The sequence below is a fragment of the Podarcis muralis genome, chromosome 5 (assembly GCF_964188315.1).
Source record: "Podarcis muralis chromosome 5, rPodMur119.hap1.1, whole genome shotgun sequence".
In the NCBI taxonomy this organism is placed as follows: domain Eukaryota; kingdom Metazoa; phylum Chordata; class Lepidosauria; order Squamata; family Lacertidae; genus Podarcis; species Podarcis muralis.
Window position 1 is genome coordinate 47,108,988 of NC_135659.1, and position 15,562 is coordinate 47,124,549.

The 15,562-nt window shown below is 38.8% G+C and overlaps 1 protein-coding gene across 4 annotated transcripts in view; it reads left to right on the top strand.

Moving 5' to 3' along the window:
• The window catches only part of LOC114599023 (BEN domain-containing protein 5), a 723,068-nt gene that overhangs the window by 10,624 nt on the left and 696,882 nt on the right, over positions 1-15,562 (top strand). For all 4 annotated transcript variants that reach the window (XM_028733533.2, XM_028733539.2, XM_028733534.2 and 1 more), the window contains exon 3: positions 15,434-15,558. In XM_028733533.2, the coding sequence (XP_028589366.2) occupies positions 15,434-15,558 (125 nt within the window). The remainder of the gene's footprint in view (positions 1-15,433; positions 15,559-15,562) is intronic.

The window sequence follows — 15,562 nt, forward strand, 5'->3', positions numbered from 1 at the left end:
GAATTGTTCATGTTCATTTGGACTGTGTAATATATTTGTGCCTATGTATAGCATAATAGATACAGTGGAAGCTAATTAAAAAACTGGAAATGGAGAAGGAAATGTAAAGTTTGGTTGTGACTCAGTCTTCATTTAATTTTAGTAACTACCTGAAAGATGATAATATGCTATTAAAATCACTGCTCATAAGTATTTTATGAGCCATATTCTGCCAACACTTGTGTAGGAATAAAAAGGGGGAAGAATAATGCTTTTATTTTAAAATTCCTAGATAATGAAAACATTTGTTCAGGAAATGCTTTTTGAAATAATTGAATACTTTATAACCTTTTTGATATGTTAAACCATCTTCTGTTCTCTTGAAATTGCTATTTGTATCACCACAATCAGACCAGAGCACTGAATTTATTTACTCATTTATATATTTTTTATAATAAAAGCAATAGACCTTTCCCTCCCCCTAACTGTCCCCACAGGGGCATATGAAGGGCTATCTTTCCATGAGAGCAGGGGAGAAGAAGCAATGTGACAGCTTTTTCTTAACATGCAAGAATTATGCATGCTATGGTTATGTTCCGCTTGGACTACTGCAATGCACTCTGTGGGGCTTTCTTTGAAGGTGACTCGGAAACTACAACTAATACAGAATGCCACTGCCAGACTGGTGACTGGGAGTGGCCTCCAGGACCATAAAACATGGGTCCTAAAAGATCTGCATTGGCTCCCAATACGTTTCAGAGCACAATTCAGTGTTCATGCTGACCTTTAAAGCCTTAACAGGTAATACCCATCCCACATAATCGATCACATGATGTGGCACATGCACATCATTCAAATGGCAGTGCCCATGAACTAGGGGGTGGGGGTGGCCCCCTCAAATATATTATTGCAAGAGCCGAAGGGACCTTGTCGCCTAGGAGTTGGCTGCTGTGCCTGAAGGAGAGCTTCACTCCCATTGTTAAGTCTGCACATTGAGATCTAGCTCTAAGGACCTTCTGGTGGTTCCCTCACTGTGGGAATTGGAGTTACAGGGAACCAGGCAGAGGCCTTCTTAGTAGTGGCACCTGCCCTGTGGAACGCTGTCCCATCAGTTGTCAAATAGATTAAAAAAACCTACACAACTTTCTGAAGACATCTGAAGGCAGCCTTTTATCAGGAAATTTTAAATATTTGATGTTTCACTGTGTTTTTATATTATGTTGGAAACCGTTCAGAGTGTTGGGGCAACCCAGACAGATGGGTGGGGAATAAGCAATAATAATAATAATAATAATAATAATAATAATAATAATAATTCTATTGTGGGTGATTGTTTTTTTAAATGATGCTGGCTGTTGTAATAATTTTATGTAAACCATTTTGTGATGTCTACCTGAAAAGTGCAATAGGAATTCTTCAAATAATGAATAATAGAAAAGCATACAAAACCATTAAAAGGCTGTACATAACAATCATTAAAATGACTAGCTACTTAAGTAAATTTTAAATAGCCACTTAGACCTATCAACATAAAAAGTTTTTAAGAGATGTTCAGGAGTCAAAAGTGAGTAATTGGGACCCATAGCATGACTTAGCTGTCTGCAGTCTACAGATACATTTTGGGCAGGTTTCATGAAATAAACAATGGTCCATATTTTCTATTTCTTTAAATTATATTGGTTAGAGAACCTATTTAGGAAGATTTGTTGCTGCAAAATCAGCAATTTTACTCTATTTCAAGATGAACATGCTCTGTAATGAGACTCAGAGGGAAATAATTTATTAACATCTTTCCTGATAAGCTCAAAATTCATTTGAATACAAAATGTTACCTTTGAAGCATAATATTCCACTGGTTAAGCACATAAAATTCCTCTGATTAGGCACATAACTCTTCACGTTTGCCTTTATTGATTCTGTTCAGTGGTCTAATTGCATTCTAGGTTTAGCCTTTACCATGCTAATTTTGATTTAGGGTTTGTATTTCTTAAAAACAAACTGGGTGCACACCATCTATTATAGCTGCATGGTCTTGCTAAAGCTAGTAGGAACTTTGGGATCAACTATAATGACACAAAGTGGAGGTAAATTACTACAATATATAAAGGTGTTTTTTTTATATGGTAGCATTTTGCAACAGATTAATAGTCTGAATTGCACCTAGGAAGAATTATTTGTTTTCTGTGGTGTCTGGTGTAATTGGACTTTTGGCATCACAAACACTGTGTATTTTAAAGAATTGTTTTTAGTGTGAATGTATTTACTTAGTAGTCAATCCACCATTCCTTCTCCCTGGAAGTACAGTTGGAAGCTTGCTCATGTTGAAGGTATTTTGTGTCCAAATTAAACATTATTATCACGCTTGTTCATAAACCACAAGGTAATTTGTGTCATGCCCATTTCATTGTTGTGGTTTCATCTGCTATTGCACCATCAAGAACATTCTTTTTCTCTTCTTCAGTGCAAGTGTCATTCCATACTCTCCAACATTTCTCCGATGAAAATAGGGACATCCTATTCAATAATGATGATGACAATATTTATACCCTGCCCTTCTGACGGGGTTACCCTAGCCGCTCTGGGTGGCTTTCAACGCATATAAAAACATAATAAAACATTAAACATTTAAAAAAACTTCCCTGTACAGGGCTGCTTTCAGGTATCTTCTAAAAGTTGTATAGTTCCTTATCTCCATTCCCTCCAACATTTCTCTGATGAAAAAGGGATGTCCTACCATACCCACCAATATTTCTCCACTGAAAATAGGGACATCCTAAAGAAAAGCCTGACATTCTGGGATCAAATCAGAAACCAGGATAGCTTCCAGAAATCAGGGATTGACCCTAGAAAATAGGGAAACTTGGAGGATCTGCCATTCATGGGACTCAAGCAAAGCCATTCTTCGCATTAGTAACTGAGTCTTGTTATTTTTTTATCAACAGCTGCTAAGCCTCTTTGTTGTTTCTCTGTAATTTCTCAGCAAATATGTTTGAAGTGTACAATCCATTTCCCATTTCCCATCACAGGTACTTATTTTTACAGCTTTTTAGTATAAAGGTGTTTCAGTGCTCAGATTCACAATATGAGTTTGGGGTTTTCTTGCAACTTGACAATTAAAAATAGTGCAGGAAGTGACCACACATTGATTCCTGTATGATTCAATGCACAAAAGGGGTATTGGGAGTGGGGGCGATGTGTGTTTATGTGTGTGGCTTTGTGTTTGCAAGTATACAGGAAGTGCGGTAATTTTCTGCACCATTTAAAAATGCATTTTTACTTAATGTTGTGGAGGTACCATACTTTGAAGCTGTATGGTATTTACTTTGTTAAAGCAAGATAGCAGTACTTAGTTCACTGTATAAGTACTATGTGTAGTCAAACTAGCTTTCTTGATAGCTCTGCAGAATAAACCACAAATCTAGGTTTTTTCCTGAGGTCTTGTTCAATGGGACAGATGAAGGTGCACTTCAGCAAATTGTGAACTGGACTGAAATCCGCTGACATTTCTACATGTGAGTGTTTAAATCATTAATATGTATTTATGGATGACACGACTAAACAAACATATAGGCACTTTGCAGTTAATAATAGTAATAATAATAATAATAATAATAATAATAATACCCTACCTATCTGGCTCCAAGTGTCCCTAGATTCCTGGAACATCCCTGATTTAGAGAAGCCATTCTGGTTTCTGATTTGATCCCAAAACGTCCTGCTTTTCCTTAGGACATTCCTATTTTCACCAGAGAAATATTGGAGGGTATGGAGTTATTTAACTCCCAAGCTGTCTGAAGGCAATCTTGTATAGGGAAGTTTTTTTAAAAAAAAGTTTAATGTTTTATTATGTTATCGTATATGTGGGAAGCTGCCCATAGTGGCTGGGGCAATCCAGTAAGATATGTGGGGTATAAATAAAAATTATCATTATGGAGCGAGATGTCCCTATTTTCATCAGAGAAATGTTGGAGGGTATGATAAGTAGGCCCCAGAAGCTGCTGCACAGTGATAGTTCTACCTTAGTTCTACCCTAGGCAAGCTTTGAAAGTGTTCTAAATTGAAAGTTGGTATTTAGGATTTCTGTTTAGCAAGATTTTGAAGCTAACATTGTAGCTGTTAAAAGACTGTTTATTTATCATTTTTAAATGGATTTTATATTTGTTTTACTATATTATTGGGCATCACAAGACTTTGGGGCAGGCTTTGCAGTAAATATGAACAGATTATTTTACCACTGTTGTTGTTGTGCCCCACCTTTTCCCTTGACAGGCTGCTTCCTTGAAGTTTTTTTTTGAAATGTGTAATAATTTCCTGAAGATAGAAGTCAAGTTAACTGTAATTCCCTGTCTCCATATTGTTGTTGTTGCACTCTGTTTTTCCCTTTGCTATCCTTACATAATCTTGCCAGTCTTTCAGTATTTTCAGATATAATTCCTGTGTGCTCAGAATTGTTTGCATTTTTTCTTTGAGCAAATGTGGGTGCTTTTATCTTATCCTACCATGCTATCCCCTCTTTTCCTGTCATACGTTTGGGATCAGCTGATGATAACAATGTTTTTCCTTCAAATACTAATGTACGGGATATATTGTGTTTCATTTTCCTTGTAAGAGCTTGTGTTCTCTGTTGATTATGTTACTAGCTGCTACGCCAGTTCCCTACATGAGGTTGGTCAGCTCAGGTAACCTCATAACATAAATCTACAGTTCTCAGAATGATATAAACCTCATATGATATAAATCCATGGTCAAGACAGCCAAAACTGCTGCTGACATCAGCAAGGAACTCCATCAAGGTAGGAAGAGGATAACTAATTCAAGACTCTACCAGTTGCTATCAAGTCAGCTGTCTGTGCAAAGAAATATATGGCAGCTCTCAACATTGCTACCTGCTCTTTTCCTAATTCTGAAATCACCCAAACTCAAGCACTTTATGCATAGTTTTATTAAAGTTAAATAATTAAATAGGGTTGGGGTGGGGGCTTGCCATGTAGCAATATGCCCTCATAGCTCTGTATCCTGGCCCAACTGCACTGGCTGCCAATTACTGGTAGTTTCCGGGCCCAATTCAAAGTGCTCATGTTGACCTATAAAGTCTTACATGGCTCAGGACTTCAATGCATTAAGGACCACCTCTCTCCATACAAAACAACCTGGACCTTGCACACAAGTTTGAGGCCCTTCTCAATGTTCCCCCTCCCCAAGAGGTTCGGAGGGTGGCAACACAAGAAGGAGCCTTTTTGGTGGAGGCTACCCATCTATGGAATGCTTGCTGGTGCCATCATTACATGTTTTTAGAAGACAGGCAAAAATGTTCCTGTTTACCCAGGCCTTTGACCATTAAATAATCTATGGCCTGGTAAAGCTGGGAAGTGGGGGCAGAGACTGTTATGCCATTTATTTTTTATGATTTTTAATATGTTTTTATTATTGTTCTCCATAAAATGTGTTGCACACCACCCTGGGATCACTTGATAAAGGGCAGTATATAAATAAAAATAAGGACCTTTCAAGGATAAATCAGCTGATATCAAATCTCTTATAAAACCAATACATGAATATTAAAGGAATGCAAGGCTCCAAAACTAAGCTTGAGTTTTGAATTGTAGCTGTCAGGCACTAAAGAAGTTGACATGGTGTGTAATAGTGCTAAGGCCAGAAGGGGTTTAAATTGACTAATGACCTGCCAAGTGATAGGAACATGGCAAAAGATTTTAAAATCTGCATAAGTAGCTTGTGGGAGACTGGCAAGTAATGTTATCACCATTAGATAATAAATTGTCAAGTGGTTCAATCACAGGTGGCAGGGATAGGAAAACAGTTAGTGAAGCTCTTGACTTCAGTCTCTACCATCATTTGAAAATGGTGATGAGGTTCAGATTCTTTGGGAGCAGCAGTAGAATAAATCCCATAGAGTCAATATTTGGGTCCAAGAGGTGCCTGAACTGGCTCCTCTTCTCTTGGGCTGAAGGACACTAAAGGGGCTTGCAGATGTAATCTCAGAGCCTCTGTCTATAATCCTGGAGAACAGGTGAGGTCCCTGCAGACTGGAGGTCCCCCATGATATTCTTGCAAGGAAGCTGGTAAAATGTGGGCTGGACAAGGTAACTGTTAGGTGGAATTGTAGCTGGTTGACTGACTGAACTCAGAGAGTACTCATTAATGGTTCCTAATCATCCTGTAAAAAAGTTACAAGTTGAGTGCTGCAAGGTTCTGTCCTGGGCCTGTTGTTCAATGCCTTTATAAATGATTTGGACGAAGAAATTGAGATGCTCATCAAATTTGCAGATGACACCAAACTGGGAAGAGTATCTAATGCTGCAGAAGACAGATTCTGGATTCAATATGACCTTAACAGATTGGAGAACTGGGCCCAAACTAACAAAATGAATTTCAATAGGGAGAAATGTAGGCAGGAGGAATCAGCTGCACAAATATAACATTGGGGGCACCTAAGCTTACTAGTAGCAGGTGTGAAAAGGATCTATGGGTCTTAGCAGATCACAAGTTTAACATAAGTCAGCAGTGTGATGCAGCAGGGAGAAAAGCTAATGATATTCTAGACTGCATCAATAAAAGTATAGTGTCCAGATCAAGGGAAGTAATAAAAGTTAATGGAACTCCTGACCATTACGTCCAGTCACGGACGACTCTGGGGTTGTGGCGCTCATCTCACTTTATTGGCTGAGGGAGCTGGCGTACAGCTTCCAGGTCATGTGGCCAGCATAACCAAGCTGCTTCTGGCGAACCAGAGCAGTGCACGGAAATGCCGTTTACCTTCCCGCCGGAGCAGTACCTTTTTATCTACTTGCCCTAGGCTCTGTGGTTTAACCCACAGTGCCACCCGCGTCCCTAAGGGAAGTAATAGTCCTGCTCTATTCTGCCTTGGTCAGACCACACTTGGAATACTGTGTCCAGTTCTGAGCACCACAGTTTAAGAAGGATATTGACTGACTGGAACATGTGCAGAGGACGGCAACCAAGATGATCAAGGGTATGGAAACTAATTGAAGGAGCTGGGTATGTTTAGACTGGAAAAGAGGAGACTGACAGGAGATATGATAGCCATCTTCAAATATCTTAAGGGCTGCCACATGGAAGATGAAGCAAGCTTGTTTTCTCCTGCTCTGGAGGATAGGACTCGAACCAGTGGATTCAAGTTACAGGAAAGGAGATTCCCACTAAAAATCAGGAAGAACTTTCTGACAGTAAGAGCTGTTGGACAGTGGAACAGACTCCCTCAGAAGGTTGTGGACTCTCCTTCCTTAGAGGTTTTTAAGCAGATCTAACCTCTGCTTAAAAACCTCCAGTTGTTCTCGGCTCAAGCGATGGGGCTAGGCAAGGAGACACAGACATTCTTGTGGGTGGACTGGGTCTACTTGCATCCTTGGATATTTCTGATGGGAATCATCCCATCTTGCAAGCTGAAATGCTTGCACTGACAGATCAATTGCCATTGCACTACATTAAACTTCTCCCAATGGGTTCTGCTTCCAACTAAATACGGCTATGGGATGTTTTATAAGTATTAATGTGAGCTTTACATGTATTTTATGGCTTATTGCTATTATATGCTTTGTTCCATGGTAAGTGCAATTAAATAAAAATAAAGTGTAAATTAATTTTGACTTTGCTTTGCTAAAGTTCGTAGTACTACTTTCATAGCCTTTTGCCTTACTGTGTTGTCCTTGGTGCTGAAATTACTTTTGTATCTAAACAGCAAATTGTATTTATAGGGCTATAGAATGTGAGATAAATCTAGCTGGTCAAAGAGATTGGAAAGGAAGGTGGAGGTTACATAATTTTTTAAAAATTGATTATGACTACTAGGCTTCGATTCTAAGCCTTGTGTATTTTTGGACTGTTTGCAGATCTGTATATGAAGCTACTTCTGTTTTGACATATGACCTTGCTTGTATAGATTGTGGATCAGATTTTTTTTCTCATTTAGTGCAACAGCAACTAATTATGAGAATGACAATGTGTCTTTCATTATTTTAAAGCAGTCACTGAATTACAAAAAAAAAGGTTTAAATTAAAGTGAACTTTACTAAGGCAATTTTGCTGTGAAAGTGATACATTCAATGTGGAAGTGAGACAGAATTTCACTTTTCTCCTTTCATGATATGAACACAGTTTTCTAAGACTGGCATTTCTTTCTTTCTTTTCTTTTCTGTTTTTTAACCTTTCATGCTAATGTGGACTGGATGGTAGACCAATGATTTTTTTTTCTATGGAACTGTTTTGACATTCTTAGTATTTTTGTAAATATCAAAGAAAGGACAAAAACTGCAATTTTATTGCATTAATATTAATAATAATTTATCTGCCAGGAAAACATTTAAATATCACTTGACATTTACAGAGAAAGATTAATGTTTAATTTGCCACAAACCCTGAAATACATTGAAATAAAAGAAACTGCTTCTGTATTTGGTAAAAGGAAATAACAGAAAAAAGCTAGTCACTTGAAAATAGTCTAATCTTAAGGGAGGACCAAAATATCTTTCAAAATGTCAGTATTTTAAAAGTATATGGGTGAAATGGAGGGAAAGAGGATCTCACTAATGTGATAAGCATTTAGAAATAATAAAAAATATCACATAAGAGCAAAGGGGATACAACTAAGGAAATAAATTGTAAATATGATCTATTATGTAAAGAAGCCAGCCAAATCTGACTATTCCAATGCCATATGATATTTTAAACTACAATGCAATATATCAAGCATCCAAACAAATTTAGCAACACCAGCAAGAAAATATTCCATTATAAACTCCTGGAATAGAGATTAGGGTGCAGATAAAAAGAAGGGTCCCTTATGCGTCTGTTATTTAGTCTGTGCTACTACACTCCACCCCTAGGTCACCTCATCAAATCCCATGGCTCTCTGTACCACCTGATACTTGGTACGCCCAGAACTTTAGTCTAATCCAGTTCAATATCTCTAGCTGCCTATTGGATAATTTTCCTTAGATATTTCATCACTTTGTCAAGTTCACTATGTTCAACAATGAAATTTTTATCTTTTCCCCCAAGCCTCCCTTCTCTTTATACTCTGTGTATCAATTAATATCATGACCCACTCTGCTAAACATGCACAAAGCCTTGGCTTTGCCCACAGTTCCTTTCTCTTCTTCGTTCGTTATATTCATATAGTCATGTCACATCTTCCTTTTCAACACTGCAAAAATACAGCCTCATGCACATGTCATCTTTCACATTGACTAGTGTCCTTCTGCTTTCTTCAGAGGAAGCTTGTCAGATGGTTAATGGGTGCCCCCATGTCCTGTGCACACCCAGCCAAGGAAGGCAAATGGCAGATAGTTAATTCTTTCTTGACAAAAACATGCACACCTATACAGCAGCTTCTAAGGTCTACCACATGCACACACAATTTTAATGTCTATGTAGCTGTTTTCCAGGTTTGTGCCTGCTAGAGCAGTTGAAGCAACAGTGGGACCCTGCCCCCCTGCCCCAGGCTTCTGTACCCTTGTCTGATGGAGTGCACACATGCAGCCTGAGACTTCTGCACAGAAATCATTGCTGTGCTTCCCTCTCCAAGCCCCTCCTGGTTCTAAGAAACAACTGTCACAATCCATTCCAGATAAGGAAGACACTCGTCTGATAGTTAACTCTTCATTAGCAAGAGGAACACTGCAGCTTCCATGGTTCTCTGGATACACACACTCACACGCTTCTAGCCTGAATGCAGCTGTCCACAGGTCTGGGCCCTATGAAGCAGTTGCAGCAACAGTGTGGCACCACCTCCCCTCCTCTGTCTTATATACCCTTCTCTGACAGGTTGCGTGTCCACAACCTGAGACTTATCCTGCATTGAAGTCATCCATGCTCTTCCCTTTTCCAGTCCTTCCTGTTTCTGGGAGACAGTGGGGTGAGCGAAAATCTACTGACTCTCTCCTGAACCATCCCTTCTTCCTTTGCCACATCCTATGTGCCTTCCTCTGCCTCAGACTGCCCTGATTCTCTCTCCTTCCCCAGGCTCTTGTGGGTTGTGTGACACCCCATAAATCACTGGTCCCCTCTCCTGGGTCACTCCCCTGGTCCCCTGCCTCCACCACACACTCTTTAGAACCCTGCCAGTCCCTGACAACAGTGGGGCTGGATACAGTTGAGATTTGACCGGCCTGCCCCTCACCTGAACGGCCTCTTCCTCTGCTTCCAACCCACCCTGTGCCCCTAGCTCCATCTTTGACTGCTTGACCTTTCCCCTTCCCTTCCCTGTCCCCTTCCCCAAGGGCATAAAATGGGAAAGCAGGAATGGTGAGAGGCATGTTGAATGTCAGGGATGAGGGGGTAGTCCTACCCCTGCTTTGATGGTTGGGGTGAATGAGCAGTAGAGCAGGGACCAAAAAGACAAATGAACTGGCAGCTGCTTTCCTTTCCTTGGTTGCTGCAGCCACAATTCTGTGGATCCATCCTTTCACATGTTTAATTTCCATATGTAAGGATCATGGGCAGTGGGAACAGGGCTCCAGGAGGTAGTTGATGGTTTGGAGAGCTGGCAGAGAGAATGGGCTACCCCGTTCATATAAAAGTCAGGGAGCCACATTCTTTTTTAAAAGTACCTCATTTATAAAGGTAAAGGTAAAGGTACCCCTGCCTGTACGGGCCAGTCTTGACAGACTCTGGGGTTGTGCGCCCACCTCACTCAAGAGGCCGGGGGCCAGCGCTGTCCGCAGACACTTCCGGGTCACGTGGCCAGCGTGACAAAGCTGCATCTGGCGAGCCAGTGCAGCACACGGAACGCCATTTACCTTCCCGCTGGTAAGCGGTCCCTATTTATCTACTTGCACCTGGGGGTGCTTTCGAACTGCTAGGTTGGCAGGCGCTGGGACCGAGCAGCGGAAGCGCACCCCGCCGCGGGGATTCGAACCGCCGACCTTTCGATTGGCAAGCCCTAGGCGCTGAGGCTTTTACCCACAGCGCCACCCGCGTCCCTCATTTATAATTCTCATCAAACAGTAAGAACAATAGGAGTGTAAGATAAAAACCAAGGGCCTTCAGCCATTTTCTCCAAAGGCCTGTGAAAACAGATAAACTTGACAGAATACCCAAATTATAGTTGCTCCCTATACCTTCTGGCTGGGTGCCACAATTTTATTCATTTATTTATTTAACAAATATAGTGCCTATAGTGAAAATCTTCAAGCAATTTCCAAGAAAACAGTCTGTTTTATCACACAATTGCAGCATTTGGAACAACTGGTCCCTTTTTCCAGCAACTTAGATGCATGTTCTGTGAATACTTACTAATGTTTCCCCTCCCTTTTGTAGGAGTGTTGGTGGTTAGGCTTTTACTAGGAAAGCAACACTTTGTAGGACCCCAGAGGGGGAAACAAAGTGGGATAGGAGGTTTTAGATGTTGACTTTCAAGATTTTGTCTCCATTACAAACTTGGCTGTACTTGGTTCATAAGAATGTTTTGTGACTTAAGAGCAACAGAAAGCTCCAAATATACTCTATGCATCTCAAGAGAGCATGGTGATAATGGTGACAGTATCTGCATCCCCCATAGGGGACAACGCCATCTACTTACGTACACCAAGAATAGCTTTTTTTTTTTTTTTGTGTACAGATGCTTTCTGAATAGTGGTGTATATAGTGAATATGATTTTTTAAAAAAGTTTTATTCCTTTTTATAATTTTGTTGTCTGACAAAATGGATTTGACTGCTTCCCATCACTGTATTTATCTTTTTTCACGAGTAAAAAAATGAAATGTGTCACATGGTTCTCTGGGAAAAAAATTTTAAAGACTTTTTTTGAGAAGTTTCCGCTTTCACTTAGAATATAATCTATATAATTGCTTCATTTTATCACCTCAGTTTTGTTATCTTTTCAGTAGCATTCAGCTGATGGCCCATTCTAGAATGAATATTAAAGTTCAATGCTTTTTAAAAAAGTTTATTTGAAAACATAGATTAATTCTGCTAGGCTATCTTGAGCACAGTTTCAGACTCCGAGCTCTGTAAATGATGTATGTATTATGCAATTCTGCACATTTGTTCCCAGGTTGTTTTTATTTAAGGGTTTTGTATAGATTGAAATGCAGCTGCAAGTGTATTAATGATTTTCTATTGCCATCTTGTCCAGATTTTTATTGTTCAGATGAAAAATAGTATTTTGAGGCCTGGCAATGTATTGACAAAAACAGAGGAGTACTTTATATATTTCTTTTGAAAAACTACTCAAAATTGCCTTGGCTACTTCTATTCACGTGTATTTTAAAGAATGGATTAACTGTGAGCTTTCAGTTAAGGTTTAATTCTTTTTTCTTCTGTTCACCATGGTGCTCACTTTTCTCTATTTAGTCAAACCAGAATTATATTCCTGCAAGCAAGGCACACAATAGCCAAATGTTCTAGGTGCAAAAGAGGGCATCTGACCTTTTGTTACTAAGCTTTGACAGGTGCAACCTATTTTTGTCCAAATGGTGTTAATTTGTGTGTGCAAATTCATCTCCTGAAATCTGTATTCTGTATAGCAACCACAGGGGAATTGATCATAATCATGAATAGTGTAATGGACAGCTGAGAGAGATAATTACTGATATTTCAACACATTCATGCCTGCAAGTTGGATTTTTGAGTACACTCCTGTTTTCATTGCTTGTTAGGGAAGCTGAAGTTAGTTATTGCTGGACAAAAAAAATGGTGTCTGCAAAAGTTCATGTGCAAGGAATAGCACATTGTTACAAATTAGTTTCCTTTACCATTTCTGGCAAACTCATTACAAAGTAATCGTGACCTGTGTTGAAGTGCACTTCCTCTGGGACCAATAACTGTAAATAAGCAGGGCTGCAAGCTGGCTGATAAGTTGTTGTTCTGAAGATAACAGTCCTTTTTAGCAGTGTGTTTGACCTTTTTCCTTTATATTGCCTGAGGCTTGTCAAAGACCCTCAAGGTCTATTTTTCATCTTAAAATTCTCTGTAGAAAAGCACAATGTGTGGTTTAAGAAGATTTTAGGATTGCTTAACATATCTGTGTTTTCTTGCATTTTTATAATAATTTTTGGCATACTTAAAAACTCCAGCTAGCATTTACTGGAACATGATTTCTTTTGTCCTGAAAAGCAGCCTTTCTTATTGATCTAGGATGCACCCTGTTTTAGTATTTGATGAAGAGTTAAGTTCATATTGTAGATTAAATAAAGTGGTAGTAATCATGTGTGTGTGTGTGTATTCCTAGTGACATTCATCTTTAGAATTAGTTTACAGTGTTTGTATTTTAAATATGTTACAGAACATTATTCTGAGGAAGTTGTTCTTTTGAATTCCAATATGAACTGACCTGATCCACACCTCAGAGACTAATGTGCAAATCAGAGTGCAGTTATCCCTCATATATCACATTTCCAGAATTTTGTAGTGCAGTTATTGACTCAAAAAGTACCAAAATGCATATGAAATGCATATTATATGATAAAATACATTGAGAAATGTAAGAAATGTTCTTAAATATTTATTTAGACACAGACTTGTATGCAGTTAGGAGTAAAGTTGAACTTAGTCCTAAGTAAACATGCATAAAATAGTACTATAAATTATTAATCTCTTATTGCAGAACAGATTGATTTTTTTTTTACAAAAAAATTCTCCTCAATACAATAGACATATGGAATAAAATATTAATCTTTTAATACATATATAGTTTCTGTTCAATAGTTTTTAATGTATTTCAGTAAAATAACTGTATTTTATTCTGTTCCGGGTACCATTTTTTTTACAATTCTTTTAAAATTAAAAGATGAAAGTTAAAACATAGTTTTAAAAATTCCACTATATGCTAAACAAGATTTTATTTTAAAACTACTATCTAACTTTATATCATAGGCTTAGTATAGGTATTCGTGATCCTTTCAGTTAATTAATCTAAAGTTATTGGCCACTCTATTTCTGCCACCAGCAGAATGATTCTTTATTACAGGAGATGTTTATGGGCACAGCCAAGGTGGGACAGGGGGCAATCAAGTAAAACAACAAACAAACTTTACTGTGGTTCTGCCCCCCAACATAAATCCTGGCTATGCCCATGGAAATGTGCTGAACTTTGTCATTACTTTTCTTTTGAATATGAATTTACCTAACATAATGCTCAGATGTACTACAAATTAAAAGTCATTTCCTTCAAAAGTAGTTCTGCTGCCCAGAATGTAAGACAAGGTTCTGCATGTATACAGAATTTGCTTTTAGTTCATCTATCTTGTCCAACTCTTGGACAGTAATAATAGTCTAAGCAAAACTAAGCACCAAATGATACTTTTATGACTGCGAAAATGTGAGTCAAATCCAGAGAAGAAGGAAGAAGAATCTGTGCAATCCTTGACCTTGTCTTGCCAATCATTGGGAAGTTTTACAATCCAAGTATGCCTTAGCTTATGTGAAGATGGAATAATTTTTAAAACCTTGTAGCTGACATGACATCTAAAGCTTTCCTCCCACAAGCCACCATGTTAAATGCCAAGTAGCTAACTATTTCAAGTGGTATTGGAATTGGAATTGCTGACCCAATTCTAAATCAGACTATGGGGAATTTCATTACAATTTATTATTGGGCATTCTGGAAACATGAGGCACAAATGGTAGTTTATTATTATGCTTAATTTTTTTACCATATGTCAGAAGGAGATGGTGCCCCAAGGATCCAAGCCTTCACGTTTTGTTCTGTTAGTGGCTTGTCCAGCCAAGGGAGGTGGATGTCCTTTGCTCAAGAGAGTAGACCAGAAATAGCCCCAACTTTTGTTCACACCTACGCTCTGCCTTTCTTTCACATTCAAATCCAAACAGTGGCACTCCTGCCATTATCAAGAGTGAATTTACTCTACCTATTCATTACTTGAAGGAGACTCAGCAGGAATTCCCAAAGGGGAGGGGACAAGGAGGTTACCAGGGTATAAGTGACCAATCACAGGGAGTGGCCCTGGGTGAACGCTTTGCTGCAGAGTCATGGTCTACATGCTCAGCCCCACCCCCCAATACCCCAAAGGATGGGGGAGAAGTACACCCAATCCTTGGCTAGGAAACTGCTATGTGAAGCAGCTGACATGGCTAGGAGGTGCTCCCCTGTATACAATGAATAAACTCATCTGCCCTCACTTATTAATTGGCTCTTGATTTGCTGATCTTATATTTCAATAAATATAACCATTGTGCCAATATGTAGGCTCTAGAGGCTTCTTCAGGAATGTGTGGGCTGTCCTGAGTAAGGTATTGTGAACATTGTTATATCGTGAACAGCTCATCTGGAAAGACAAAAACATTTATTTTATTTTTTTAGAAATGAAATATGCTCACAGCCAACAGTTGTGGATTAGAATTTTCCATATAACTTTATTGAGTCTTTTGGTAGAATATTTCTCTAAGAGAGGTATCACTGATCAAAGGGCTTTTCTGGAATGTGTTAACATAGCATTCTGTTTTATAATTTTTTTTTAGGTAACCTTGGACGTGTGGACTATATTACTGAATTTGAGTATGACCTGTTTATCAGACCAGATACATGTAATCCCCGTTTTCGAGTCTGGTTCAATTTCACAGTTGAAAATGTGAAAGAATCTCAGGTAA